Source organism: Lichenostomus cassidix, chromosome 4A (genome assembly GCF_008360975.1).
Source record: "Lichenostomus cassidix isolate B80296 chromosome 4A, HeHo_3.0, whole genome shotgun sequence".
Lineage (NCBI taxonomy): Eukaryota > Metazoa > Chordata > Aves > Passeriformes > Meliphagidae > Lichenostomus > Lichenostomus cassidix.
This window is the reverse complement of record NC_139485.1, coordinates 9416552-9440420: the sequence shown is the minus strand read 5'-3', so window position 1 is coordinate 9440420 and position 23869 is coordinate 9416552. Positions and strand designations below refer to the sequence as shown.

At 38.9% G+C, this 23869-nt stretch overlaps 1 protein-coding gene across 6 annotated transcripts in view; it reads right to left on the bottom strand.

Annotated features, from left to right (window-relative positions):
• Positions 1-23869, bottom strand: part of TENM1 (teneurin transmembrane protein 1) — a 452127-nt gene that overhangs the window by 113146 nt on the left and 315112 nt on the right. For 5 of the 6 annotated variants that reach the window (XM_085060418.1, XM_085060417.1, XM_085060422.1 and 2 more), the window contains 6 exons: positions 17551-17703; positions 12228-12427; positions 10584-10794; positions 8164-8265; positions 6912-7106; positions 3809-4009 (listed from right to left, as the gene is read on the bottom strand). In XM_085060418.1, the coding sequence (XP_084916544.1) occupies positions 3809-4009; positions 6912-7106; positions 8164-8265; positions 10584-10794; positions 12228-12427; positions 17551-17703 (1062 nt within the window). The remainder of the gene's footprint in view (positions 1-3808; positions 4010-6911; positions 7107-8163; positions 8266-10583; positions 10795-12227; positions 12428-17550; positions 17704-23869) is intronic. The other variant, XM_085060421.1, reaches the window with a different exon arrangement.

The following is a 23869-nucleotide window of genomic DNA, read 5'->3' as shown; positions in this document are numbered from 1 at the left end:
TCTTTCTGAAAATCACTGCCTAGATGCCTCAAAGGGAAATGACTCATTAACATCAAGGGATTTTGGATGACAGCCTATAAATAAAGCAACAAAGATCCATAGACAGTAAGTAGAAAGTTGACTATACTGAAGTCCTGGTGACATTAAAATAGTGTAATATCAGTCTTCCATCCTACTGACTGTGTCATGTATTGGTAAATCACACCCCTACTGCACAGGTCAGCTGAGATGTATGGCCAAGGTCTGACTGATAATGGATTTTCACATACTATCATAACTGGGTTCAGCATGGTGTAAAGATGCTGAGACTCTGAAATACTCCAAGGATGACCTTTTTCAGTACAGGTGCTTTTCACAAAACATGTTATATAATCAGTCTCACTTGGAAAAAAGTATGAAATTCGTGTTCTCTGTCCACATCTTTTAGAGGCAGGGGAAGACTAAATGAGAAATGGAACTCAATCTCTTGTGCATTTGTCTTGGGCACATCCACGGTCAGATTTCTTCTCCTGATCACATATGGCTGTAGAAAAGACACAACAATGCTGTTTTGATTGGTGTAGGTAAAAATCTGCCAGTATTTGCAGGGTGAAATTCAGTTGAATTTCTGCTAATTCAACTGCCTAAAGAAGGCAGAAGCCATCAGAAGCCCATTATCTGTGTGTTTGAACATTAGCTGATAGGAAGAGCCTTTACAAAGATGCTCATGGGCGGCGAGACAAAGCTTGTCATCTCTGGGAGAGGTAAATTGAAATCTGAGCTAACAAAGGAAAATGACTTTTCATGGAAGTTCAATATTGTAGGGTAGAAAGAGGCCGAATATATCTGAAACAGATGTCCAGCTAAGAATATTGAAAGGATGGATCTTAACAGAGCTGAACAAAAAGCCAGCCTAACTTGTGTACTACAGGTAGTATAGGATTAGCAATATTAAGTGTCTGAAAAATTTTCAAGCCATATTGAGCTGATTTTATTAAGAACAAATTTAAACACAATGAAAACACATCCTGACAGCTGCTCTGGAGTTCTGCAAGAGGATTTTCTGGCCCTCAAGGGATGACAATTGTCCGGCAATAACGTTGGATGTAGGAGTATCTGGAGGTGGTGCAGTGAAATTGGGTTATGCCAGTCCACAGGTCAGAGCAGAGGACTACAAATAATTTGCCAGTCTTTCACCTCACAGAAGGAAACACAATTGCAAGACTTTGCACCTATTCAAACTATGAGTGGAAGGTCCACGGTTTAGCAGAGAGGGTCAGATATAATTGAAACAATTTATCTAGGAAATGGTAGACTACCCTTAATTTTCACTCTGTGTGAAGCTTAAATTTCAAAAACTATACAGAAACTATGAGTGTCAAGCAAAAACTGAAGGATGATGGTTATTTCTTGGTAATGTTCTACAGAAAATCAAACAGCATGAATGACATGGTTTTTTCCAGCCTCAAAAAATCTGTGAGTGATTCCAGAGCTCAGGCTGGAGCTCAAAACATTGGCAATTCTCCAAGATATGCATGGGTCACACAGTCACTCTTCATCTCACTTCCTCCACCCATACTGATTCTTGTCTTTCACCAGTCTGCCACTGGGAAAATGGAAGTTTGTATTTGAAGAGCTAGAGATGGGCAAGTAGGGGAAGGTATCATAGAGGTGGCTCATCTCTCTTCAGGTGGGGCCAGACTGTATCTGGAACAATATATTCAAAAATATTTCAGAACCTTTGCTATTTCTCCCTTTTAAAGTCTTCCAAGAGATACTAATTTCTATTTCAAAAACCCCATAAAACTTAATATAATAATAACAACGTATACTTTAATGTATCCTTGTGTTTTGAAAGTAGTTGCAATTTGCTGGGAAACACAGAAATCCTCAGGACAAGAGCTTATATTCTTCAAGGTGCTACAGAAAGGCAAATTTTCACAGCACTGACAATGATGTGGTACAGAGATGGCAAAGTGCAAGGGTTTGAGGCAGGCTGAGAGACTGCTGGTCTCTCAGCTGCAAAGCTCTGCTGTTGTGTGACTCCAGATGAGCAGTCTGTGCTTTACCCGTTTCAACCTCTTCACTAACAGAACCTTGTGACTTTCTCCATTCATATGTGACAGCTCATTGAGCATGACCTTGTTACTCCTCTTATGTTTCCTTACTTATTCATTCCATGTTTTCCACAGTCACTAAAATCAAGCTTTCTTTTCAACATGCACAGCTATCACTGATCCTAGGAAAAACATCTCAGGCACAAATAGACATCCACACTTCAGTCTAACACACAGTATTGCCAAGACCATCCTAAATCTAGTCTAACACCTAAGAAGAAACATATATTTGAAAGGAGAAGTCTGGTGCATCTGGCTATGATGCCTGTTGGTAGTTGTAAAAACATCCTTTGATAACTCAGAAGACAGTAGGGAGAAGAGAGGTATTTTTTCTACTGATGGAAGTAAAGAAGTTTCCTTCCAAAAATGTTCAAAACAGCTTTGGAGATTATTTTTTAGCTTTTGGGGTCCTTACTTAATATCTAATAGCCCCATGCAGCTGACACAACAGACCTATCTGAGACTAACATTGCTTTTTGGACTACAATAATGTATTAAAACAGAATTAATGTGCATATTTTGTGAGTAAAAAATCAGTATATAGGTAACATCTCTCCTAATTATTTGCTTAGTGAATGGAAATACTACTATAATACTAAGCTTCAGGGAATATTTTTAATATACAATAAAATACAGGATAAAAATGCAAGCAACTGGGTTTTTGCTGAAAGCAAATAAAAAGTTCTTATCAAAGCAGGTGCCATATCTGGCAGTGTCAGACTAAATTGCATGCATTAATTTTGGAGTGTAGAATGAATGCAAGGTCTTTGTAAGAAACACTGAAAATTATTAGCAGGTCAATATTTCGTTGCTTAAAAATTCATCATGTAGGGGGACATTTTGTAAGTCCCTACTTAAAGATCATAACCACACACTTGAAAGATCTGTACGGAAATTTATACTGTTCCAAGTGCTCTTTTGAATGATGATTTCTAAGAAAAATTGGTGACTTGGACCACTGGTTGTATTCCACAGTATTCAGCAAATCTGTCACTTGCATTTATTCTCTACTGGGATGTGCTACTTATCATCTGAGATTTCAGCTTTGTGAGCTCTATAGGGGAAAAAAATAATAGTACATACATTGGTAATGACATGCTCCATTACAGAGCAAAATGTGCAGAGTGCATTCATTTCAAGAAAACGAAATGTAAATGTACAAAGCACACAGGAAATCCATTCAACTCTTAATCAAATTTAGTGGGATCAAACCTTGATGGTCCTCTAAGAAAGAAGAGAGTTTTTATCTCAGCATGAGATGGTCTTTTTTTGTTCAAAGATTTTTTTTATGAGCTTTCTTGCTTATCAGTCACTGCATCTGGACTTTTTTTTTTTTTTTTTAATATATATATATATCTTCCCAATCTCTCTCAGAATTGTGGTTTTCCTGGTTGCATGAGCCTGAGAGGCGCTCAGCTGCTCAGCTCAGAGTCATGTTTGCCTCCACTGCATGCCAGGAGGCACCTGCCCTCTTTCAGGACTGTTCTCACTGTCACACCACCAGGCCAAAACATTATTGTCACAGAGAAAATGCATTTCTTATCCTTAGCAACTGAAAGCCAGTCAGTGACAAGCCCATAAAGTGCCATGCCAGAGTACCCCTGGCTCATCCCAATCTTGTTTTTTAAATTCCTACCAGCACAGTAACAGCACTACTGTCTCCCATGCCTCCAACACAAAGCACAGCCAACAAAGCCAAGTGCCCAGCATACCTGTGGAGCAGTCTGAGCCTGTCCACTGTGGCTCACAGCTGCAGAGCCCTGTGTCCAGCAGGAAGGTGCCGTGGCCTGAGCACTGCTCCTGGCACACGGGCAGCGCCGTCTCGCAGTTGACACCGCCCCAGCCCGTGGAGCAGTGACATTCCCCCTGCACACACACGCCGTGGCCAGAGCACATGGGATCCAGGCAGTCCTCTGCAAGGCAGGGGAGACACAGCTTAGAGCATAAAACTGGCATGTTTACAGTGATTTACTAGTGAAATACAACAGGGATTCAGATTAATTTGGTGGTTTCTTGTGGGAATATCCAACTGAAGCAATGTTAATGGACACCCGGAAAAAACAGACTATGTTAACATCTGTGCAAAAGGACAAGCCAAAAACGAGAAGAAATGCAAGGATATAGAGTGTTAGAGGCCATATTAATCTCACGTCATGGATATTGTCTTATTTTTAAAACATAGATTCCCAGGATAGCTCTATTAGTCTAAGTTGGTGAAGTTTTGCTTCAGCTGCAGGGCTGGGAAAGAGCTGGAGCAATTAATAGTTGCTTCTGTAATTGTGCTTTGTATTTCCACTTGGGCATTTGTGCTCTGTATTTTATTTACATCAGGGAAAAGAAATATTTATTTCACCTTCCTGTGAAAAGCTATTTCTATAGTGGAAAATTTGCTACAAAAAAAAAGGTTATCCACCAACACTGAGTAGTGAATCTCTGACTCAATGCTTGCTGTAAAAAAAAACTCATACACATAAAAAATATGTGCTGGGCAATTGCAGGTAATGAACAGCTTCATAAAAGTCATAATGTACTGATGAACAATTTGCAAACAAAGGACTAAATTTGTTCTCAATTTGGATTAAAGTATTCCTAGTGAAAAATTCAGGAGCTCTGTAGAGGAATTTAAATCAGCTGGGTAGTGCTGTATGAGCAGTGCATTCTTTCACAAAGGCCCAGCCCTGCTTTAACAAGACAGGTTTTAAGCAGGAGGCAGCCTCCCTTCTCTGGAGGCTGCAGGAAGGCTGCAGAGCTGAAGGATCTGTGGGGTCTGAGCATGGGAAACAATTAGCCAGAAGCCTATCCATGTTAGATCATGCTTCAGACTGATGGTAAAGAGCCACTGTGAAAGTCCTGCTATGTATTTCTCAAGTATCAGCACAAGTACTGTTTTAATAATTAAATTGTAAACTTAAACAGTATTCTGTGCTATGGGAATGAAGAGATGTTTTGTGCTTCAGGAAGGGAATGCTAAATAGTTCAGACATAGAGATTAATGGCCTCCAGTTTACAGGACCTTTCAACCTAAAAATAAAGAAGTAAAGCTTTATCATTTGAACTGCTATGCCACCAATTCAACATCTTATTCCAGGATTTATTTTGTATCCTTCTCAGCCTTGCAGGCTTGTGCACAGCACAGTGTAATTCCGAGAGAGGGGAATCAGTGTTTCTGGACAATGTGTATCTTGCTAAGCATAGGACAAAAACACACAGAAATTTTCTCTCATCCTGAGACAGCTCTTTATTTTGCTGATATTTTAAAATTAATCAAGTGACTCCATTTTAGGAATGATAATCTGACAGGACAAATAAAAAGGACTCCCATAGCAATGAATACATGCAGTTATGGATGCTCCCTGGAAAGCACATCTGCTGCTATGTCTGTTAACAGCACTGCTGTAAGACTAAAATCATGTTTACATACAATAATATAATCTTAATTCCTGACAGAATTCCCTAAATACTGCACAAGTTATGTTTTACAATACAAACTGAACAGTCATGTCAAGGACCCACTGTTACAATAAAAACCCACTGTAATTGGTTACACAGGTTTGTTTCATCCATCATATTTACACATAATTCCCCCCATCTTTTTTTTAAATTTAAATAAGTTTCTTGTTATAAAAATCCAATATTTTCACACTTTTGGTTTCAATTGCTGTCTGAGTACATTTATGTAAATTTTTTCCCCCAGCAATTTAGCAGGATTCCATTATGGCAAGAAACAAAGCAACTAGAAACAGCAGCCAGCCTCTCACCAGCTACAGACTTGTTCAGCGTCATGGCCTCACTGAGGAAATCTGTGTATTACCTGCTTGTTCCCATTTGGGTTTTCTCGGTTTCTGAAACGACCAACAACTGACTGCATCAGGTGCATTCTTTTGATCCTCCCTTTAAATACCATTCCAGGTATGTCAAATCTATCAAATCCATCCTGGACATTTTTCCGACTAGAGAATTCAAGCAACATAAAAAGCCTCCTGTGTGTGCTACTCAAAAGAATTACTGAAAATCTCTACAGCAGGAAGCACAAAGTCTGCTGTCACTAGCTCCAGGCTAAGGGGACTAGTGAAAAATCATCAAATCAAGGCAAGCACGAGAAAGAGTTCTGCTTTCCAAGGCTATGCACAGGGGAAGAAAGTCAAAGCTGATGAGCTATCTCAGATATGCTAAGATGGAAACAACTGCTTCTGTCTATAGATGAGGGCAGAGACACCTCAGTACCACAACCAACAAAAACACAGTAACTTGTTCTCACAGAATTTCCTACTTTTTGTTAGCCAAGCCTTAAAGGATGCCAGTTTAGCGCTGTGAGCACAAGCTCAAGTAAAAATGATACGACAACAGACTTACACAATATGTTCTGGTAAACAGAACCTGTGTGCTGCTTTTTTGGCTTTATATTGTCAGAAAAATCTAAACTGTAACAGAATAAAAAGGGAACAATTATGATCTGATTACAATCGTCTGATTGCATTGGAGAACTACCACATCATGTTTTGTTCAAATGATCTTCTGACTGCCTTAACCTGAGCTTTTGGCCAAATAAAAAGAAATAATTTTATCTTTTCAAATAAAAATGAACCAGTCGTGATCAGTCCACTGGTCTGTTACCAAGACCTGAATACCTATACCTTTTAAAATTTTCTATCTTAACATTAGTTTCTATGAGATAGTAAATGTGGTTTTGAGCAACAGCATTGCTTCACAGAATGCTGATCATATCTCTGAGAGTTTTTAACTACCTTAAAACTGGTGTGGAGATTAAAGACAAAAATCAAGCCCCCCGACTATAGGGAAGGAAACTTCACAAACCTTCCTCACAAATCTCTCCTTTGTATCCAGGGACACAGATGCAGACACCCATGATACAAGTGCCATGGCCAAAGCAGGTTGGATCAATACACTGCTCTTCTGGAACATCACACTCTGCTCCTTTCCAGCCATTTCGACACACACAGTGACCTTTCTCATATTCACCATTCCCGCTGCACAGCACTGGACAGGAATCTGAAAAAGGCAGATTGACCTTTTTAATGTATTTACATACTTACATAGATTAACATTTATTGCATTTATCGTTCTGTAAAATTGCTTTTCCACTCCAGCTCCTCAATTCTCCATTTGGTTCAAGGGTTTGTAAGAGACCAAAATCTTTGAACTAGGTAATGCAGCAGTAATACAATGTCCTTGTCTTCTCAGTGTGCCTCTCTTGTATACCTTTATTTTGACCAGAAATGGGGTATCTTAGAAGATAAAACAATTCTCTCCCCTTGATTGGCCTCTGCAGAAAAACTGCAGTGATGCCTGCTTATGATTTGCAGTAAGATTAATATTTCTTTCCTGTGAACTGAAGCAAGATCCTGCCCTTTTCTTTCTTCTTCTCAGAAGACTTAATGTTACTGAAGTTGTAGCCATTACTGATCTGTATGTAAACCAGCAATGTGGAAGCTTACTTTTACAATCCAGTACCAATTTCAGAGCCAACTGAACTCTTGAAAAAAGTAAACCCCATACTTGAGGAGACAGTGGAAAATCATGAGAACTTATGGACATCATGTGCAGTGGATAATGGATAATACTGACAGAAATATCTGAAACAGAAGTAAGCTCACTTAACATGTTTTTTTGCCGTAATTCTGGAAAACTGTCTGTAAGCTGCTTTAGGTTTCTTATCTACACCCTATTCAAGTTAAGACCACAGAAGCATTTGATTTACTTATGTATACTCCAAAGTGAAACTGTTTGTCACTTTTAAGCAACAGAAAACATTATGCTAAGCTAACACACTTATTAAAGACTGTATTTTACAATTACAGACAAGATGCAAAGGGGGATGGAGGAACCTATTAAATTTGAAAGTCAGGGAGGGAGAAGTGGTTGATCCGTGTTAACTCAAGTACAGCATAAAGAAACTTTCCACATGTGTGCTTGTACTGTATCTGCCATCTGGCTGGAAAAAGGAATTTAATCTCCTTTAATCACTTTGAATCTTTGCAAGCCCAGCAGTCACACACCATAATCACGATCCCTGTCATGCACTGTGGGTCAGTTAATATGAGATTACCTTTTGCACAATCAGGACCAAGGAATCCCGGGAAGCAGTGGCAGTGGCCCGAGATGCATTCTCCATTCCCATTGCAATTAGTAGAGCAGTCATCCAGGATTTCTGTTTATTCAGGCAATTGTGCACAAAGAAAAACATAAACTGGCTATATTTGAAATGAATGGCATCTTCACCTCACTCTGCAGGACACATCTCAACATACAAATAGGTGCAGAAGCAGTAAAAAGCCCATTTTCATTCATAGGGAGCATAAAACAAAATTCCTGTTCAAGCAGCTTGCAAATATTTATTAGATTTTGTCTTGACTGCTTTGAGATAACAGGTGCATCATTTATATTACACCAAAAAGCTTTTAAAGTGAGTGTTCATGTAAAATTTACCACCATTAAAAGCACTGCAGGAACCTGAGTATTTGCTGAAAAATGTCCACCTTAAACACTTTCTTTTATTGCTGAAGTAATTTGTTTGAAACCTGTTTATAGAGTAAATTGCCTTCTATGGTATTCATTTGAACCATGTGAATTGAATCCCTTGGAGAAGGGCAGGATTTCCACTTCTATACAATCAGATAAACAAAAAAAATAGTCTTTTGTACAGTGATGAAATTCAATTTGATAAAGAACGAAGAACTGGATTTGAAGGAAAAAAAAAACCTCACCTTCAATTCTGATCTTAAACTTGCCCATGTTTTATCACACAGCTTTGGAAATTAAGCCACTTAACCTCACACATCTGAATACAGGCTCCTATCTGTACACGGATTAACTGATTTTAACTTACACATTCCTACAGGAATGCTGTGGATTCAGTGATTTATTTGGATTTTGCCTAATAATATGAAGTAAATCCAAGCTACTAAGCTGTGTGGAGAAGGTCACTGCCAGAGCAGGTCCAGGACTGAGGGGCTCTGCAGCCCTCACAGGTGCTGTTCTGGATGGGAAGGGGGCTCTGGAGCCAGGGGACCTGGGGCTGCTCTAGGGCCACATCCACCAACAGATGTGGGGAAGCACATATCTGTGCTATAGCTTCCTGTGGCTATAGGAAGATGGGAAACTTGATTCCTTTCCCACAAACTAACAACAGTTAAGGAAAAAGAAGAAAACCCAGATCCTACAACTAAAAAAAAAATAAATGAAGTGTGTTTTGATCTTATTTATGGGCACTTGGACAGGTAAGAATTGGTTCCTCCTAAACTCTTACGGTTATTTGAAAACATTCCTTTCAGGCTATCAGTTTATAATAAAGAGGGGGGAGGTTATGCTACAAAATGAAATACTAGTTAAACCCTCCTGTATAAACCCTGCTGTCTTACAGTAAAAATAAACAAGAGGACAGGAATTTGGATTCTGGTCTAGGCTGGAGTTTGGCCAGGTTTAGGATCTTTGTAGAGTATCTGCAAAGATGCTTCATAAATTGCTTGAATCTTATTTTCTGGATGGAATTGAATAATGACGTATTTTCTTGCTTGCAGAAGATCAACTTTTTGGAACAGAGAAAATATGAACTTTTACACCAGAACCAGTCATTACAATAACTCTACCTCAATTTCTAATTTTTTCTTTTCTGCAAGCCCTTCAGAATCTTGATATTTGAATCATACCGTCCTGCTCTGCAAGGTGTTTGCCACAAAGTAAAAATAGTATCCACTTATTCTGAAGAGCAGATGGCACGTCCATTACTAGTAAAGACATCTTGCTAAACATATGGTAGAACAGGTTAACTAAAGGGTATAGTGGTTAAAGTCTTGCAGCAAACCGAGACTGTCATAAATACAACGCTTTACCTAAATTTAAAATCCAAAAAAGCCCGATGTGTGAGGACTGCTCACTCTCAACACCTACATCTGCAAACATTTGCTCACCTATATGTGTTAAAAAGACAGGAGGAGTCTGATATCCAACCAGGACACTGCCTCCTGTATTTGCCCTCTGTATTGCAAACAAAATGGTGCATTTGAATAACTGCATAAAACAACAGCATCCATCTGTCAAACAACACTCACAAACAAGCCCACAAAAGATTTTCCAACTTCTAACTGAATAAAATAATGGAAATAAGAACTTAAAGCCTGGATAATTTTTGTAGGATTTATGGTTCCCATGTAAGTAGACAGGGCAGACATAATCTCTTCTACTTGGAAAAAGATAACATCAGAAATTACTTAAGCTTTTAAGCTGCCATATAAAAATCTTAACACACAGAAACTTCACACTTAATTAATTTGATAACATCCATTTTTAATATACAAATGTTGCTATTTATCTGATACTGGTTTAAACACAAAGTTGCTCCACTGAGGTTAATTAAACTAAGCTGAAACAAAACCTGTTTAAGAGAATACTTAAGAGGAGCTGTAATACATCAAATACATCTTTCCAACGCAATACTCAGAAGAACAATTTTATCGTGATTATTCTTACCAATAGCTGTAGTTAGTACAAACACTTGCTCCACTTTCTTTCCATCATTGTAGAATGCCATGTGCCAAGCTCCTTGATCCATATACTCGATGAAACCTGTCTCTTGCAGTGAAGTTAAGATCAGGTTCCTGGGAGCTTGCGGAGGCTCCTCTGAGTTTTTTGGTTCCTGTTTAATTAACTGTTTTCCATCCATCAGTTTTACGAAATCAAACTGAAATAGTAATGAGCAAAAATTAACCGTCTAGCAAATATTCATGAATCTACTCTGCATGTCTCCTTCAAACATGAATAAACAGTTGAAATCTTCAGAGGAATTGCCTAAATATTCACCAATGTAGACAGCAATTGCATAACCTAATAAATTTAGCTTCAGTTTACATATAAAAAGCATTATGGTAGGTCAGAAATCTGGCATCAAAACTTGCTGTTTGCGATGGCAGGGTAAAATCAGACTTGCTACACTAGATACAGCAGATTTACTCCAAAAATTACATCTCTTTAAGGGGAATAATTCCAAAATTCCCAAGGTGTAGTGCCTGTGATATGCAGCTGTTCATCTCAAATGCCAAGACCCGATTAAAAACCCATTGCTCTATACCAGATTTTCAAATCCTTGCCTCTCAATATCAATCTCAGATATCAAAACCTAAATATATATATTTAATATTTAATTTTAATAATGCAAAGAAAAAAAATATATATATATTACATATATATATATCTTTTTTTGCAGAAAAGTTCTTAATACCTAACCAGGTTGACACTGACAACTTTTAACATGTGTTAACCTCAAAGCACCAGAGATTTCTGTGAATCTCTCTTCAAGAAATATATGTACTTCTCTAGGTTTTTTAGGCATTCTGATTTTCAGTAAAGTTCAGCTCAACTGAGCATCCAACTTCAATTAAAGCCAGTGACAGCTAAAAGTGCTTATTTCTAGTATCAAAACCCTAGTAAAATTTTTTTGAGGTTAGAGTAGATGATCTCCAGTGGTCCATTATAAACAATCTTTCCATGATTCCATGTATGTTTATCACACTCTATGGAGTGTGATCCTGCTATAAAGAAAGATGAAAATTTTATTATCCATAGAAATGACAGCTTCATATGCCAAATACATTAATCCTAAAAAATAAAAGTTGAATGTGACCAGCAATATTGCGTATGACTGCTTAGCTAGGTTTTCTCTTGCAAAATCCCCAGGAGTAAGCACTCAAAAATAATTTTGATCTCAGAAACCAGAGACAGCTTTTTTCTTTTCTATTAACTCTTTATACTGACTGTGTAATCTGTTTGTTTAAATGGAGGCATAAAAAGATTAAAGCATTTTCAAGTGAACTGGAATTTCATCCCTCACACAGAGGATGCTAGAGCTGGCAGCAGGACAGTGTGTACCTGTCCAGCCTCCCAGACAGTCACATCCCTGAGGTCACAGCTGCTGACCTGTCTGGTATCACACTGTTCCTTCCTCTGAGACAGCATGGTTTGAGGTATTGCTACAGCTCAGTAAAAGAAAAGGATAACCAGACTGTGGTTACAGCCAGCCCCTTCCTTCCTCTTTGCTTTGAAAGCATTTTGTGAACACTCCCATCCACAGCTGCTTAAAAACACAAGTGTGACAGAATCAGGACCATTTCCAATTACCTGAGTGTGTGTAGGTGGGATGTTTCTTCTGCCATAAATTCCCAGCAGAGAATCCTTTGCCAGTGAAATGTTGAATTTCAGGTACACAGGGTGGTGTATGGTGATTTGGAAGCGCCAGAATAAACCAGGTGGGATGGTCTGCATAACTTGTGCTCCAATCTCTACTTCTCCCGTGTCTATGGCCCTGCCCTTCTGAAACACTGATTTTCCAGAAAGAAACAGAACAGTCAGCTGTGTATTGACAGTGGGTGAAGAGAGAAGGTTACAAGGTATAAATGTGCCTTAGATATACTGGAATATACCAAAATCAACTTCTAAACAGAGGGTATTTCACTGAAATATCTTCATTTTTTATTCAAGTTGGAAAACACAAATAAACACGCACACAGTATTTCCAACAACAGGTGTCATGGGGCATTTTTGCCCTGGAAATCTTATAACACTTTACTGAATATGAAAAGGTGGAACTGCTGCCGTGAAAACCACAGTCTTTGCCCATCAGCTATGCAAACAAAACACATTCAACTGTGAATGCACAGAGAGAGGACAGTGGGAGCTTCTTCCTCTGGCACATATTTCAGACTGCTGCTGAAGGGGCACTGCATAAGCTACACAAATGGACCCCAGTGAGGACAGAAAATCCATCAAACCTGGTAGTTCAGAGCCCCTGTCCAAAGCCCAGTTTTCTATTAATCACCGTTCCTAATGGTTTTATTATGGTAGTGTTAATCTAGTCCTGGAGAAACAAAGAACATCTGTTCTGGCTTGGTCTTTCTTCATGAAAGTGTAATAGGGGCATGAGGACAGGGAAAGGCACTCTGAAGGCAAAGCTGGCACATTTTCATAATGCTGAACAATAAATTTGCAGACATCTACAATATGTAACTTTGCACATGGGTATGAGAGCACTGAAATAGAAAGGGAAATGGAATGCATGAGGAAGACTTCGCCAAACTACACTGGAGCTGGCTTCCTTTGCTGGCTTGTATCACTGTCTTTGTGTTTTATTGCCTGTCTGTGATCAGCATTGTGACACGCTGCAAATCACAGACCCAATCCTGCTAACATTTGAGTTAATTCCATTGAAAGGTTTGTAAAACTCTACTGACATTTCCGTACTTTGAACTAGAATAAAAGCAGGAGAGTGTGTGGCATTAGAGGATGAGTCAAGAGAAGACTGAATTCAGCAGCCATATCCATTTGTGTTTCATTTTATCCCAGTATCACAGTGAAAATAACGAGGAGCAAAGTGACTGGAGCCTCATCTTTTACAATAAATGCATATAAATATCTAATCCCATATAAAGTATGTGAAATTTTATAAATCACCCCTGGAAATGCAAACAGCAGTAGCAAAGCCAGGCCAGCTTTTGCCTGAGTGTGTTAATAACATAGACCCTCAGTGGGACCTTACATAGGCTTTAACTAGCGTAGGAAGTACTTAGCATTCTTAATGAATAGAGATTTAATTTACAAGGCAGGAGCAATTCTCAGGGTACCAGATCTTCCAGCTTTACAGCTGCTTTGTGTCACCAAACCTACAGAAATAACTAGGAGCTAAGTTATAACACCTCATCACGTAAAAACGTCTATTTTTAGAGTAGAAACTTGTAATCTAGTACTCTAAAAATACACCACTTAGTTTGTGAGTTAAAATATTTCCAAATTGCTGCTTTAACAATGTTCAAGGTAAGACTACTTCTGCCCAATTTGCTTCACAGGAAAAATCTTGAATGTTGAGTTTTGAAAAGAGAATTAAACTTCCTATGTTGGACAATGAAAGTGGATCCCTTCCCATCCTAAACCATAAAAGATCCTACTTGGCTTATGTAAATTTAAAAACCTTCTCCCCTATTTCCAATACTCTAGAGATATTAAATCTTAATGACTCTTTGCAAGCAATTACCCTGGGTTAAGTAAAACACTATGGAACTTCTTGGTGATATTGACACATGGTAATTAATATAATTCAATTACAAGGTGGTAGAGCACTAAGTAAAAAGTCAAGGATACAGTATAATTTTTGAAGTTAATGGCATTATTGGTCAGTGTTCAAGGTTTTTAACATACAGTAACTACTTTTTTTTTCCTAAGTGAGAAGGTCTGTTTCTTTGTTGAAAATAAAGTGTTATGTCTTTAGTCTGGGTGAATTTTCACTAATTGATATTGTCAAATCATGCTGAATACCATGTTAGTGTTGCTAGGCTCAAAACAATGTATCTTGGGACTTTTTGCACATTTGGCTGAAAATACCTTTGCTTTAGCAACAATTTAATATAAGCTTTAAAAAAAACAGATGGACTTAGATGTGCATTTATATCATCCCATGGGAAAGAAGTGCATGCTGCTGTTCACAATGATAACAGGAAAATATAGATACTACCTACCCCTACTGATAGTATGCTATTGCAGAATAGCTGCCTTTCCAATGATAATTTTTTCAGACAACAACATGCCATGGAAAGGCTACTGCAGGAGCCATGTCTGACTTGTGTATCTTCATATTCACTGAGCCACTTTGCTTTCTTTACAGAAAAAGAATTTAGCTTTGTTTCTGTGCTTAGTTGAGCTAAGCAGGTATTTGGCAGTACAAAAAAGGCACCTGAAGATACACTCCTCACAGACTACCCTCATGTACTTTCTTGCTCTTTCTTGAAAAAGTCCAAAATAAGTTTTAAAATTACAGTGCCACAATACAATTCTGCTCTTCTTGTAAAAACATTTTTCTAATGACAAAGTATAATTTAATTATCTATATTCAATTCCTTGTACAGCTCCTAATCTTACCAACTAGGGTATTAATTCTTCCCTATGCTTTCTAAGCACAGTTTCCTCAGAAGTCTAAAACAGAAGATAGATTCCTAATCACAGGTTTCTCTTGGCTTTAAGAAAGAAAAACTCTGAACAGCGTGGTGCCAATTACCTCCACAAGAATGTACCCATATGCTTATTACTACTGATCCTGAAACAATCAATTTCCTTGTACTCCCCTGGTAAATAGCAGCATCAATAGCATGTCTGACTTTTTAATCACATTACAACATATTAAAATGTTAACTCATAGCCGTGGGTCAGTGTGTTATAAAGTGACTTCTTGAAGAAATCAGACTTGCTGGTTTATAAACTTGATTTTCATTAAAAGATTAGTTAAAATATACGCTTTCAAAGCATATGGAAAAGCATTCTGTGCTGCTGCACTGAGTTGGGAAAATGTGAGGTCACAGTATCTGACAGCAGTTATTTATCCCTGTGAAATTACAGCAGAAGCTTTAAGTTTACAGGCAAAGCACCAACTTTCTGTGGTACCCTGCTGCAGGGAAAGGAGTTGCCTGTTTCCAAGTGCTCCTTTTCATCACTTCTAGATGGAGAACTTGTTAAGAGGACTGGGAATAAAATGACTGATATACAAAAGTGATGGAAAGAAAGAAAATGAGCAAAGATTAGCCGAGCCAAATTATGCATGTACTAATTCCACATGATTTTTCTTGTGGTTTTCCAAGCTTATACTCCTTGCTGGCTTAAACTCTGGATTACATGTTACCCCAAAAAGATGAAAGGGGACAAGTGAGACAACAGTGTAGTTCTATTCATGACTGACCTCTGAAACTGCTGGAAAAACTCTCAAGGAAATGGCTCTGCTATCACAGGACTCTGTTCTTTGGTGTTGTGTTGCTACACTAAAAACTGGGATTCCCTGGGGCAAGGCAGGTGGTTTGGGTTTTTACCTACTACATTGAGTCTTTTTTGAGTCACATATTCTTTTCTCTGTTTTCAACTGTCTAATTTTTAAAGATTTTTGGTGTTTTTTCTATATATTCTTCTTTGGAAGCCAAATTTATTGGAAAAGCTTTTATTGGATCTTTAATATATTGACAAAATGATTTAATGCAGTTGAGAAGAACTATTTGAGATATTTTCCATGGTGCACCAGGACAAAAATACAGAAGTGTATAAAACATTTACTGCAATTCACTACAAATCCATTCTAAGAGATGAAATAATGGATAACAACATCATCGTCTCCTTACATGTATTTCTATTGTTCATTTATCTAATATGATCTCTATCCAGTTGTGCCCCACTGATTTGCAAGACTATTGATGTGCAATGCAATCTTCCTCCTAGAGGGACTGGTACAACAACAATGTCCCACTTTGTTGCCTATTTTCAGTCATGGAACTTACCCAGAATACACATAACCAGATCCCTGCTCTGCTCTAAAATTTGAAAACTCTGGAATTCTCCTATCATTGCAGAGCTACCAGAACAATTTTACCTTCCTCCCAACAACTGGAAAGATTAGGTTTCATATTCCACTCCCATTCACTTTTCTCTGACCCTCTGACCCACATTTTCTGAGTACCCTAAAAAGAAATGGGAAGGCCCTCTGCTTTTTATGGTCAGAAAGCATTGTCATGATGGCTGATGGGAAGCACAGTCCAGAGCTTGTGACTAATACTGGAATAGGTGATCTAAAAACATTCAATGACAGGACTTATGGGGAAGGAATTGCACATCTCTGACACTTCCTTCTCTCTGTTTCACACCCTGGCTGCACAGCCCACTCCTCTTCTATCCCAGCTCTGGCACTTCAAGAGGTCTGGTTCAGCCATCTCCTTGGCAGGAGATAATTTCCCTTCTTTAACAAAGCCATTTTCTGCTGCCAGGGAGGACTGACATGGCCTGGCTGTGCAGGAGACAACCCCTGCAGTGGGCACAGGTCACTGGGAGTGGCAGAGGGAGGCAGGAGGGCAGAGCAGGGCTGTGCCCCTGGCAGCAGGGAGCTGCCAGACTGGCTCAGGCGTGTTGTGAAGCCTTGGTAGATTCCTGGGAGCTGATTCACTGTGACTGGGTCAGCTGGGATGTGACAGGATGCTGTACTTTAGTTCACGCCTTCCAGAACTGGATGTCTTGAAAAGCGTTAAGATTTCTACTCTTCTGCACATCCTGACCTGTCAGTACAAAGGGTTTCACTTTGCCTGGGAGTCACTTTGGTCTGCAAGACAGGCACAGCATCAAGCCCTCTGCACCAGAGGGAACAAGGCAAATATGGTCTCCCTTCCCTTGTCTTAAGACAGAAGCCAAACTCTCTCATGTCTTCTCTCACTGTGCCACTGAACCTTCCTTTTATAATGGTCTGGGCTGGTTGCTAATTTCAGTGAGAGTTCTGCTAAAGGAACCGATCTGGTTATGGGCTTTTCATACCTGTTTTAAAATCACAATAAGAAGATAGAACCTGGAATCAAAATGCACCAAATACAGGATCTGAACAGCAGCAATGCTTAACTATTCATCATCTGTCTGGCTTCTCATTTACACATACCTTTTTTGTCTGTTTTATCCGAAGCTTTTCCTCCGATCGGTGAGTAAGTAGTATCCATGGATTCTGTTCCTTTATTTCCTTTGCTAACTCCATTTTCATAGAGCTGCCCTTCCACAGGCTGTAGTTGCCAGGTTAAACCAAACAAGTGTACTGCTGCAAAAAAATGAAGACCAATTAACTGATGTCTAAGCTACAGCACCTTCAGTGAGACCACGAAAGAATGCTATGACCCAGTTTCTGCAAAGTCAAGTATTACTTTGTTCTGTTAGTAATAAATCAGAATTTCAAGGGGGGCTAATGAGCAATTTACCATTTTACCTTAAAACTCAATGTTTAATTAGTTTCCACACTTTCTTTTGGAGCTCAGCCAGGTCAGAATGATGAATTTCTGCAGCAATTAATGGAATTACTTGCAATTAAAAGGATAACAGTTGAATAAATTCAATAATGTGTGACAGATTCTAATGCTACATTAGTGTTGTCCCTCAGCTTTCGACTGTCAAAGATCTCAGAATTTGTTGACAAAAGCAATGACACCAATCAAAACCTCTCACCTTTCCAATCCAGTCTGAAGTGAATCTATGCCCACTCCATTCTCAAACCTTTTCATTTAGGTTAAACGTTAGCAAAAACACTGACTCCAGACTTAGTCTAGAATTACCCTGCAGATAAAAAGCTGATTCTACATCTCAAATATATGCAATTATTTTACAACACAAATTAACAGAAATATAGTTGTTATTTATGTATGCACTAGGAAATCTACTAAATAATCCTTTTAGGAAGTTATAAACTATCCTTATTACCATACACAGGGGCTGCCTACTCTACTTTGCCTGCAGAGCCATTCATGTTTTCTGCTTTCCTTCCTTTGCTTCTGATCTGAGGCCTTGAAGGATGGTTGGAGAAAGACAGCAACAGAGGATCTTATTTTAGTATAATATGATAGTACTGCAGTTGGGCTAGACAATTACCTAGGTCTTACTGAGAAGGGCAAATTATTCCCAGGAAGAGGTTGTCTCAGCGTTGAAGTAACTCAGCAGGGAGGACTGATGACCCACTAAAATATAGATTGAGGATGACCCCCACTGAGGAGCTGAAATTGTCACATAAAGAGCAAAGCCCGAGCAGCAGCTCTTTAGCCACATGCAGCAATTTGCACTGAGTAGAATCTGACCACAGTGGGAGCCTAAAAGGCAATATATTTGCTTTTCCTGAGCCATGTAGAAACCTCAGAGACTCTCAGGAGAAATAAGTGTGATCTAGAATGGGTCTTGCATTAAGAAAGTACATGGTTTTATTCTGCACTTGTACATTCTTCAAGGAAAGTATCTCAATATAACCAGGAAACTTGGAGTCCATTTCCCATGTGTTTGGTCACAAGTCTCTCTTGCATGCTGAAAAGTTAAATAATAAAAATTTAACAAAATCCCAAGCCTTGAATGGATTCCTGTCAAGGGCTTGGGAAAATTATCATATGAATGCAAAGCTGCCAATCTACAGTCATTAATTCCAGCTCTGTGCACTCCTGGGTCACCCAACTATGGTTACTTGATCCAAATCAAGCAAATGAGAGCATTACTACTGAATTAGTGAGGTGACAATATTTGGGACAAATTTACTGCATCTCAAACCACTGACTGACCATCAGATCTGGGAGACACTGGGCAGCACATACCCATTCCCAGAAGGGGTATTAAAAACTTACTTCTAAGCTTCCTGGTGTCAGTGGTGAGATCTCAAGACTGGATTGCTTAATATTCTATGGTCTGGAAACCGTCAAGGGATAATGATAATACTTTGAAAAGGGTCTTGAAGCCACATCACACAGAGTTAAGGTCTGAGCTTTGAGATTCTTAATGCAAGACAGATCACTGCCACATACAACAAAAAGCAGCCTTGACACCTCTGGAGTAAGTGCTCTTTCTCCTGGTTTGAGCTTCTGGACTGTATTATTATTTAAAGAGTTATTAACAGCAAAAGGGAACACAGTTCAATGGGACTGATCGGTAATGAATGTAAATTTCATTTATACTAATGAAAACAATTATATCAGCACTTGAAACAGATCACCAGAAGAAAAACAACTGCACACATCAATAATGAGCTTTTAGTGGTTATGGAATCATGAATATAATCTAGCTGCTTTTTTACGCTATTCCCACTGTTGCTGTCATTAATTTCCTAGGACAGCATTTGCTGCAGGGGGAACATCACAAAGCCAGGGCTGGTTGTGTGCTGCACCTTTTCCTCTGTGCACGGGTTTGCCAGACTACACACCCTGTGCACACTGTCATCCACTCACACCAATTCCAATCCTTTACTGCCCTTGTCTTCAGGCTGGGGAAGTGCTGTTGTTTTTGCAGCTTGTGCCAAAGCTTGGCAAGCTGGCAAAACGATCTGTATCTATGTTTGACAGTCAGCTTCCTCCCTAAGAAACACCAACTGCGTTGCAGGGAGGATGGTCTCTGCCAGGCTCGGATGTCTCATCCCTAGGAGGTGACACAGGGCAGCAGATTCATTGTAAACCATGGGCACAAGGAGGGCTTGGACAGCAAAGCACATGGCTGGGAAAATAAGGTCTATTTGAATTGAACTGAATGACTTCTAGCACTGCAGAAATGCAGTCATCTTGCAATCTTAAAACCATTCCAATTTCATTACATTAAATATACCTATTGAGAAATTACCTTTAGATCCAGGTGTCGCTCTGGGACTAACTAGACCACAAACACCAGTAAAGGCATTCATTCCTGAAGATACCTTTTTCAGAAGTTAACTACAGGGAATAATAAATGTTTATTTAGCAGACACAGAGCCCTCCCTTACCTCTTCATTTTTTGTGATACTTTTCTTTTACCTAGGGTATACAAAATTCCTTCAAAGCTTTTTTCCTACAACATATGTACACCATGTTTTAAATACAAAGTTATTTCACCAAATAAGATTACATAAAACTTTAAAATCTCCATCTCTCAAATCTCTTCAGAAATAAGTAGGCATGTACTGAATTTCATTAAAAAGCTCAAAAGAACTTCTCTTTTGAGTTATTCTCCCTTTGATTTTTTGTAGTGGATTTCTAGCTTTTACACAAAAGGGCACAGAAAATGCTGTGCAATTCAAGTGTGGGCCACAATGTCATTTCCCACAGCATAAATCCATTTGCAAGGGTCTCAGCTGTATTTCCCATGTGTATCTCCCAAGTGTAAGAAGAACCTACCACACACAACAAATAGGGGATGATACCATCACTCTGTCCAGCTTAGTGCTGGGCTGGGTAAAAAGAAGGAAGATTCACTTTCTGATAAATGTCTCTGCCCTTTTCTCAGAGTTCAGCCTTCTGAAGACCTTGACTGCAGTACCCTTGAGGGCTGGCTGCTGACTGACAGTATGAAACCCACCATTAGGACTAAGGATGCATTATGTGATGTAGCTCAAGTTCACACAGAACAGCCTTTGAGGTTTGATGACTACACTTACAGTACAGAAGAAGCAAAAGCTACCCTGGCTCTGCCTATCTGGCATTTAAAAAAATTCTGCAATCACATACCCTGTATTTTGCAGCACCTAAAATACTTCAGTTACTAGTAGGGTGCAAAAGGTCACTGCTGAGCTGCTACAGTTTCAGGCAAAACCCAAGAACCACCAGGCAAATGGAGATGAAACAGCTTTTTAGCTGGCACAATTGCAAAATTCCCACTTTTATTAGGAGGAGCTGTGGTGAGCCAGCAGGAACACCAGCCTCTAACTTCCATCAGCTGGCCTAACAAAACCTCTCCTCTGTCAGAAAAGTGCAATATTCTCCCTGCTGGTAGGACTGCACTCATTTGAAAAGATAACTCTTTCTTGGCTTGCTTGAACATCCAGTATAATCCCCTGTCTATAATTACATCATTACTTTGCTCTGTGCAATCTGTGAGTTACACCTTGCCATGAGCAGAGTTGTACATTGCTTTCACTGAGGTGATGTGGAGGCAAAATTTGACCCTCTTTACATAATGTTGGGAGATAGGGCTTACATGATGGATACTACCATATCTATACTTCATTTTTATTTTATTAGATAGCTGTTTTTAATTCAAAGTTTCTGATAAAATTCTAACACAAAAGTAGACACAGATTTTTTTTTTTAAACATGCATTATGGATGTTATGGCAGAAGCTCAATTTGGAGGAGTCTGTAGTCAGTGGATTTAATGAGACTGGAGGATGCCACAGGATAGTGGTGAACCTAAATTTCTTCCTCAGCCACACTGCCCTGGCCAGGCTGTACAGCGGAGCTGTGCAGGGTAATTTTCAATGACATCTCTCTCACTCCAGTGCAGAAGATCCTACTCACAGTACAGAGCTTTTCTAGGCTAATTTATTATGCTCTTTAGGTAAAAAATAATTATTAGGTATAAAACAGATCTCTTGCAGAAAAAGATAAATTAAAGGCCTACATCATCTACCCTTTCCATAAATTTCTTTCATGGAACAAAGAGATGAAAAGTGAATGTATCTTTATGCTGCCTAAGGGATTTTGTCTACTCAGAGGCAGGTTTTTGTTATTTCACATGCCTGCTCTAAGTGAAACCAGTAGAGACGTGTTCAGAACAAAGATTGGGTCTTTACTCCTGAAGTAAATGACCAGATTGCTTATTTTGTTCAACATTTAAACTAAACAAACTGTTCCAGACTGACTACCTCAGTCCCCACAATTCTACAGCATACTAAAGTAAATATCCACAAAGATACAGGCAAATTTTTTCAGAACTCGCTCTGTAAACTGGATTAACCCACCATCTGCTAGGAAGCCAGTGATCTAATTTAATTTATTCTTATCTACCTTCTGTGTAAGCACAGCTTGTCAACTCCGGTGCTACATGTTTGGCAGAATATGAATAAGAGCCTTGGCTCCAGAGCAAAAGAGACACTCAGTAGTGAGGAGACGTCAAAAAAGTCCTGTGCAATGAGTACTTATTACCTGCAAGATGAACTTCAAAGGACAGAAGTCCTGCAAATGTGAAGTTCTTCCAAATTGCTGACCTCCACTAAAGGCTTTTGTTTAGCTTTCTGTGCTGTTTTACACAATCTCAGTAGATCATCTCCCTGAAGCCCAGCCTTTAGAAGTGCTGTAATAGAATGTAGATCAGCAGCTGACTACTCTTTCTGCACCTGCTCTGACTAAGTGCCAGAAAATTATTTGTTTCTGTAACTGCTAGCAGGTTTTGCTTATAAAACTGGATTTCACTGTGGCATGAAGTCACAGATGCATCCGTGTCTCAGTTCCAGCAAAGGTGAATTAATGTGAAAAATACCTGGACACAAATAAGAGCCAGAATCAAAGTTCTGATCCTGACCTTTAGAAGAGGTGATCTTCTGTTAGCTCATTTGACAAAATAATATTTCATTCTGCTGTAAAAAAAATTCAGAATTTGAAATTGTTAATATTTGATTCAGTCATCAGAATATTTTTTTTAAAATCCATATTAAAGTGGTAAGTTATTTTGACCATCTAAGGTATTTAATGAAATAAGAACTTTCATATATTTTTTACAGCCAACTTATCTCTCAACATTCTCCTCTTTCTCAAGAACTCTTCTCTTTACACCTAGCGTATTTTTATACCTGAAAATACAAATATATCCTCTCTCCTGCAATCCTCCTCCAGGGATGATGGTTTAATTTTTCATTACCAAGTCGTATTTCAGACTAAGGAACAAACAAAACCCAGTCTTGGGCAACAGTAAATGTTTCTCCTCTGAGTACTCAGAGATTTGTGACAGTATCAAGATCCAAGAGAGCAGACACCACAACTCCCAGCTGTGAGACCCTGATGTCAGGGACATCTCTGTCTCAGGGAGAGTTCTCCCATTAAGGAGTTCAATGGCACTTCAGGGTTATGCATCTGTATCTCAACATTTGCATAGCCCTGAAACACTTAGCACTGTTTACCGTTATATTCTTCAGTGTACATCAGTATATTTTGCCCTCGAGCCTTCACTGCATAATTCCTGGTTTTGCTACTGTTATACATTGTCTAAAGCAATGCAACCAGTGTTATAAATCTACACTGAGATACATGTGTCCTTAAAATTTGGCCTGGCCTTGCCCAGTGTTGAAACCATCACTCCTGTCCCTTGTACACAGAGTGAGAAATGGCAGGTCACAGTGTCAGGTAGCAAAGAGGCTTTCATTTCCTTACTCTCCATGTGAACATAATTTAAGACCCAACACCCATCCCCAGTGCATGCTCATAAATAGTGATAATATCATGAAGGATAGGGACGACTTCATATTCATACTTGAGAATTCATTTGTATATAAAATAGTCATTT